The 8446-nt window shown below is 34.8% G+C and overlaps 1 protein-coding gene across 1 annotated transcript; it reads right to left on the bottom strand.

The window, feature by feature from the left end:
* Positions 1–145: 145 nt before the first annotated feature.
* Positions 146–2265, bottom strand: LOC11414822 (xyloglucan endotransglucosylase/hydrolase 2). The gene is made up of 3 exons (XM_003602066.1): positions 1984–2265; positions 1059–1252; positions 146–545 (listed from the first exon to the last, which is right to left on the bottom strand). The coding sequence occupies exons 1-3, from the start codon at positions 2263–2265 to the stop codon at positions 146–148; spliced, it is 876 nt and encodes a 291-aa protein (XP_003602114.1).
* Between the last annotated feature and the right edge of the window lie 6181 nt (positions 2266–8446).

The raw sequence follows: 8446 nt of genomic DNA, 5'->3' as shown, positions 1-8446 counted from the left end.
CTATCAAAGCCATCATTCCCAATAAAATTATAATGATAATCTTTCCATGGTTCTTCAAACATTATAAACTAAATGATAGGGCTACATTTTCAAGTAATAGTCAATCCAATTTTTCCTTCAACATATCATCCATTTGCAATAGCCTCTAATCAAGTTGTATTCTATTCTCCTTGCGGCATTCATATGGAAGACCATGAGCATAACGTCTTAAATCAGCACAATAATCATAAACTACCCATTTAGAAAGAACTTGTTTCATTTTTCTCTTGCTTTCTCTATCAAGGCCTTTATATTTTCCACCATTGTAATTCCTGCAATTAGCAGTTTGACCTTGATTTGCAATGCAAGCAATTGCATTGAAGTTCTTGAAACCAGCCACGAATGGAGCATTTGTGAGATCAATCTTCACTTCACCCCATCTTGTTGCCCAAGAATCTCCATTCCAAAGAGTTGTGTAAACCCTCATTGGTCTTTTTGTAGGGAATGGAACACCAATTCTTTGCCTATTGAGCATCACTCTAATGGGATTGTTATCCACCAGGATTCTACAAAAACAATAAACATATATATTAATATAAATATGAAATTTAATATTAATGGGAAAATATAAATTAAGCCCACAATCAGAGTATAACGCAAATGGTTGGTACACAATATCTTTGTTAAGAACTCTCGAATATCGAGTTCAATCCTTAAGTCAAACATAATTTTAGGTTGTCTTTGAGAGATTGTAAGTAAGTTACCCACACACCAATTAAAAACAGCTATGTGTATTCCATTAACTTTTTTTTCTTTTAAAATTGTATGTTTGATGTATAGTAGAGTACACGTAACTGATTTTAATTGGTTGTGAGTAACTTTTGTCTTTTAAAACATGGAGGGGTGGAGTCCAATTGTTTGAATTTCTTTGGACAAAACATAGAGCACTCCATCTTTAAAATTGGAATGGACCCTTTTTGAGTCTATATTTGAGGTATATATACACAATTTTTATTTTAATATGTATTTGCAAATGCATATACTTAATCTAATTAGTTACTTAATGTTTTGTTACTTACATAATGCGTTCAGGGTTCCAATCAATAGAATACATGTGGTAGTCCTCAGTTGGATCAAACCAAAGATAGAATTGCATTTCACGACCCCCAATACCCTCAGCATATACATTTGTTGAGAGAAGATAAGGTTCACCAGTCAAATTTCCCAAGAATTCTATATCAATCTCATCATGTTGTGCTCCTACAGAGCTTAGCTGCACATGAATATACATATCAATAACTTTGCCTCAACACAACATCTTCATCCATAAATACATAAATATAAATAATAATGTATATATACAAATCAAATCATACCTAAGAATTAACATTTAAGGCATAAATTTTGTTATCTACATGGTGGCCCAATAATGAGTAGTTCAACAATAGATTAAGAAAATGATATGATACAATCATACAAAAAATGTAGAAGAAAAAAAATATCCTCCGTTTTTTTTGCTTTCTCTAAAATCTAGGCTTTAGACTTTTCAAAAAACTTAACCAAGCATGATAAAACATCAAAATATATGGTTAGAATTAGATTTAAGAAAATATATTTAATCATTTATGTAGGGCTTCTAATATGGTCTTGGTAATGGTGCACCTCAAGGTTTGATTTCCTATAACAAGTTTCATTCCTTTTATAACCATTTGCAATAACCTCTTGTACCAATTATCTCAAGTGTTCACTTTTAAATGAACTCTCTTCTAAAATTTCCATATTAGAAGCACTCATATGCATGATTTTAAATTGTAGTTGCGGTTATACCATGAATCTTTGTATGGTGAAAAAATGGAATTCCATCGGAATTGCATTCGCATTTGCAATGTTGCTACGTAAATCTCAAAATCTTTTATATTCAGGTTGCAATTGCGTTTGCGGAACACAATTTAAAACCATGTTCCTCTATATATCATTTTATTATTTAAATAGAAGATAACATACATAATAGGCCGTGACGGTTCCAGCAGAATTTCCCGGAACAAGTTTGATTTTCATGTCAAATCGTCCGAACAAATACTCATTCTTGGACACAATGCCTGAGCCACAATATTCATCCAAAGTAAGGGTCATGCTATTACCATCCTCCTTTATATCAACCCTTTCTTCTCCAAAAAGATTATCAAAAAGGGTGTTGAAATTTCCACCCAATACATTTGTGCTGAACCATAAAAACAAAGATAATAATAAAAGGAAAAGGGAACCATAATATGATGAAGAAGCCATTTTAATCCTTGCAAAAAAAACAAAGATTTTTTCAAATATATAGAAATGGTTTCATTCAAAATTTCACATATTGTTGGGACAGTTACAATAAGATTGATGTAGCTGTCAAACACGGATTGTACTGTCGCAATTGCAATTGCAGTTGCATGCAAACTGCAATTCAAAACATTGACTTGATGATTTGTTTTTCTAAAAAGAGAGAGAGCAAGAAAGATGAGAGAGAGAGAGATGATTAGAGTTAGGTTTTTTTTTTTTACGCCAACAATGTTTTTAGATCTTTGCATGGTTGTCTTCTCAAATTTGACGTTGGACAAAAAGTCAAAGCTCAAAATGGGTGATTACTTAAGATAGAAAGTGCCAAACATGGAGATGGAAGGATGATGTGTGAGAAAAAAATATCATGCTTTTGCATGAATTACACTTTTAAGATGCACCAACTTAAAGATATTTTTATGTCAAGATAATCTCGTGCTCCTTTTACTTAATTTTATATAATAATTTGATATTTTTGTACACGTCAATTTAATCTTTCACTCATATTTTTTTTTAATGGTAAAATATATTATATATATAAGGGGATTAAAACCCAAGTATTACACCGAAAAGAGAAAACAAAAACACCAAGAACTCCACAAAGAAAAACCACCATCACCCTCAAAATGCCAAACCCCTAACAACAGTTCCTTAAAGAACCAACACCGCCAACAGTGATTAATTAGGCACCCGATAGTGATTTTGCTTCAAATGTTCAGCTTTGACCACCACTCAAGTTCCGGTTTATCGGAGGAGCCGTCACAACAGCCTAAAAGGACCTGAGTCGCAAACTTGCTCCCGACCTCGAATCAAAAGCGATCGGCCCACAAGACTCCAGACACTAGTCAAAAAGGCACCCCTCAACTCACGAACCACAAGAGCAGACACCTTAACCTGTCCAAAAACTCGACCCACCAATAGCTCGATGCCAAAATCAAAGACAGCGAAAAGACGAAACAGTAGTGCAAAGTGAACCAGCTCGAACACAAACAAATCAAAACAAGCCACCAAATCAACCTGCATCACCACCACATGAATAGACCGGCGCACACCCCAACCCTCAGCTTGACAACCACAAACCACCACGATCCTTACGACGGCGAACGATTCGGGAGTTGCGAAGAAGGAGAATTAATCGTGAAGGACCTGCACCCGCCGACAACTGAGCAGTCAGGAAGGCTTAAGGTGCATCAAACGACTACTCCATCAACACGAAGCATCTGCACACCTAACTCTTTCGAGCAACAACAGCCAAGCAATCAAAACCTAATCCAAGAGCAGGAGGCCTCCAGCGGCAAGGCTCCGAAGGAACAAAACGGAAACACCGACAAAACACATCCCTGACAACACACAGAAATCGACCCTACGAAGAAAGTGAACCACCAAATTGCTGAGGGAGATCTGAATAGCCTCGACCCTAGACCCTAGACAGAACACAACAACTAAAACACAAACACAACAACACAAACATAGACGGAACAGAAAGACAGCTGAACAGAGAACGACCTAGACCCAAGGCAGAACACAACACCTAAAACACAAACACAACAAAACAAAAATAAAATAGACCAAAATGCAGAGTAGTGAACCACCAAAGAGCTGAGGGAGACCATAAGCCTCGACCCTAGTCCTCGATAGAACACAACCCTAACACACAACCACAACACAACAAACAAACATCTGGAAACAACACAAACAAGCTCAACTCCGGCGAGGACCAGAGGAACACACACCTCAACCACCGACGAGACTAACGCTGCCGCTAGAACACCAACAAACGGAAAACGACGGCGGCAGCGGGAAACACAAACAACCACCGAAACAAACAACCTGCGAAGCTGACAAACCACCGAGAAACCAAACGAACCATCCCCAACAGAACCTGGACATAACGAACCCAACCTCAACCTGGAGGCGCTGAAAACGACAACAGAAGATGCTAGAGTGTCGGATCTGGAAGAAGGAGATGGAAACAATAGCACCCACAGGTTGAAGAAACCTCCGGCTGGGGAAGAAAATGAAGATCTGAAACAGAACCACCCGCAACAGTGAAGAGTCACCGGAAGTACTGTTGTAACACCCCGTTTTCCCAACATAAAAATTTCATAAAAATAATCAGAGTATTCATATAAACGGAATGTCACATTCTTTTCTTAAAATCGTAAACTGAATAAATAACTATTTATCCTTTAAAATTCAATAACAAAATCTTTAATAATTCGCAGCGGAATTTATTCAATAACTAAACAGTCTTTAGCACGAAGGCCTCTTCATAAATGTCTCATAAAAATCCAATCTAAAAACATAGTCATAAATCTTCAAAAACAATACGTAAGGAATAGAAAAGCAATAACAAAGTTCCCATCCCATTACGTATCAGAGCACCTAAGACACACGAGAGAGAAAGCTCACACGACATCAACTATTCTTGGTTACCTGCAAGTTACTCATACGAAGAGCAACATTTCCAAGCAGAAAGGGTGAGATTTCACAAAACAATAATATTAAGCATATAATTCAATAATTATATTTAACAACCTAAAATCATCATAATATTCATCATAGACAATAAGATATCATATATCACATCTTTAATAGTTCATATAAAGAATCACAGCTTCAACAACTTGGCAACTTAAACATCTTTGACTCGACAAATGCGACTCCAACTTGACTATGCAACTTAGACCTCTTATATGCATGTGGTACCAATCCAGGGCATCAAGCCCCCAACGTATTTGAGCGTAAATAGGCTCCCAGGGCAACAAGCCCTCAACTTATTTGAGCGTAAAAAGGCTCCCAGGGCATCAAGCCCTCAACTTAATTGAGCAAAGGCTCCAGGGCATCAAGCCCCCAACAATAAAATGCTAATGCATGGACTCGACCTCTTAACATCTTAAATCGACAACCTCTTATATAATCCAATAATTTGGAACTTTATCATCTTAATCAACTTAGACCGACTCATGCAGCTTAGTTAAATAACAACAGCAACACAACAGTATACAAAAACAGCATGACATAATAATATTGAATGCAAGTCAACAACGTCTCAATTATTCACATATAATTCAAGTAATGCATATACAATTATATCACAATATAACAACATCAAATAATAATCAACATCTTAAAACATCATATATACATATAACACTTCATCAATCATGGACAATATCGTATTCACAACATATACATACATATACTAATTCATCAATCATAAACAACATCATACTCATAAACATATACATTCATATACTAATTCATCAATCATATTCAATTATTCATTGTGACCTACGTGCAGTAATTTGACAATAACTCAAGTTCTATAAATCCTTTTGAAGTCAAACCAATGGCATTAGAAATCTAACATTCATACCTACAACTTTCGTGTTTACACCTAAGACCAATTCTGTACCAATCAATACTAGTTTTCATTTCAAATTCGGACAAAGTTGTGCTGAAATTCATAAAAATTCATTGTGACCTACGTGCAGTAATTTGACCATAACTCAAGTTCTATAAATCGTTTTGACATCAGACTAACAACATTAAAAAGATAACATCTATACCTACAACTTTCGTGTTTACACCTAAGACCAATTCTTGACCTATCAATACCAGATTTCATTTTAAATTCGGGGCAGAGATGAAAAGAAAAATCAGAAAAAGCAACCTATATTATTCAACTTCACTTTCATTCAAAATCATCACAATCATCACTCTTAACCCTAATTCTCAAATTCTCAAAAACTAAACCTACAACATATTAAATACAATTTTCAGAATCATAGACTCAAGATTATTGAATGTTAGTCTCACCCTTACCTTGGAATATAAAAATCGCAGCTTCCTAGGTCTCTCTCCCTTCTCTTGGCTTTTTCTCCCTTTTCTCCAAAATTGATTGTACGTTATGTTTTTCTAAACTAGGTCTCTCCTATTTATAACTTTTCTTTTCTATTTTATCTTATTTCTCTTTCTCCCCCAAAACTCTCTAAAATCTCATAACAACCCTTAAACTCAATATTCTATTCTAATATATATATATAATATAAAATATTTCTATAACAAATAACAAATATATCTCTATAACAAATATATTTCTATAACATATATATTTCTAAACCAAATAGCATATATATTATACTAATAAATACCAACATATAACATAACAAAATATCACTCATCAAAGTAAATCATATAAATCACACAAATCATATAAGTATATTCTAAACTCATTAAAATAATCAAATAATTAAAGAGAGCGTTACAACTGTAGCAAATGGCATGTGGAGGTGGTACGACAGTGACGCACGCACACCATCCACACAAGCAGCTACATCTATGTTGAGGTCTTTGGATGTTAAGGGAGAAGAAGAAAAGGGATGAAGGGAGAAGAAGAAAAGGGGTGTTGGTGTTTAACTGGGTACGGTACGACTGTAAAGAAAGAAGAGAGGGAAAAGAGTTTCACTCTCTCTACAGACTTTTACCTTTCTAGCATCATCAATATATAATATATATCTCTTTCACTCATATTTCTATATAGATTTTCAAGCTTCATATTTATGACATTCTTTTAGGATATAACATATATTGAACCTTTGGTATTTGCCTCTTCAGATGGAATTTGAATTCCATTTAGTCCAACTCAAATACTTTGAACATGTTTATATCCGGCATGTCCTATCGAAAAAAGGATTAAAAATTGCAGGCTAACATTGTGATGATGTGTCCATTTTTTTGTCACATCATATGCTTTTGTGTGTAGCTTCAATGCTGGCTATGGACCTAAATGAAAACGGTATCCCTTTCAAGATTTGTGCTCTCCACCCAGCACAAAACACTCGCACCCTGAAGCCATACTCAAAATACCTTTGTGCTAGTTAACTAACCCAGGTGTAAAAAAACGGGATTTAGTTTTTACACTTGCGTGACTTAAGTCACGCCGCGTGAGTTAACTCACGCCGAAATTAACACTTGGGTGAGTTAACTCACGCATGTTCTCCTTTTGCATTTTCACAATGTTCCAACTACAGTGTCCTTTTCATTACACATCGTGAACAATACTCGTCATGAATTAATAGAAACATTGTTACGTCCAACATGTTTAAGAATGAAATCAGGACATGGTGTCCTGCATACGTGATGATGATGTTTCATGTACCCAAATAAAATAGAAACATTGTTATGTCCAACATGTTTAAGAATGAAACCAGGACATGGTGTACTTTGCATACGTGATGATGATGTTTCATGTACCCAAACAAATCTAGTACTTACATTGTGAAAATGCAAAAGCATAACATGCGTGAGTTAACTCACGCAAGTGTTAATTTGGTGGAACAATCGAAAAACGCTAATTTTCATGAACTTAGACGAACTTTATAGGAACGATTTTTCTTGATTTAATAACTTGTCATTTTCTTTATGTTCATGATGATAATATAGATTAAGAATGAATTGACGATGATTAGGTGTCTAATATGTTGAATATCAAGATTTGGATAATTGCCTGTCTTTGGTGCAAAATGTGATTTTGAACTTATTGATTCTTGAGTTGAATGTTGTTAATGTTGATGATGATGAATTATGTTGTTGAATTAATACATGAAAAATGACAACGATATTGATGATGAACGCATGTATGAAAAAATGAAGATGAAGATGAAAATGAAAATGATGACGAATTTGTTGCTGAACATGTGGATTGTGAGTCATATGTTTATGCATCATAAGTATTAGGATATTTATATCCTATGAAGATGACTGAATACTTTGTATTCAAAATGACAATGAATATGAAACATTTGTATCTTAAGGTGACGACCTTGAGGTGAGTGCTGCCACATGCATATAGAGTCGTGTCTAGGCGCAACATACATTTGATAATTGGTTAAATGTGTCATGTTTGCTTATGTGCTTGATGGATAGTTGAATTGGTGAAACTTGGTGACTCGTATACTTGGTGAAAATTGGTGAATATGTGAAGTGTGGAATCATACTTATATTTCATTATGCTTGTATATAACGATTGCTAAATGATGTTGAGTTACTGAAAATTTAGTATGCATGTTTGGTGAATTATTGAATAAGTAACATCTAAATTCGTATATGATTGTATCATTAGCGTAATTTATCGCTTTTAGAG

This window comes from Medicago truncatula, chromosome 3 (genome assembly GCF_003473485.1).
Source record: "Medicago truncatula cultivar Jemalong A17 chromosome 3, MtrunA17r5.0-ANR, whole genome shotgun sequence".
In the NCBI taxonomy this organism is placed as follows: Eukaryota; Viridiplantae; Streptophyta; class Magnoliopsida; order Fabales; family Fabaceae; genus Medicago; species Medicago truncatula.
Note: the sequence above shows the minus strand (reverse complement) of the source record. Positions and strands in the feature narration are given on the sequence as shown.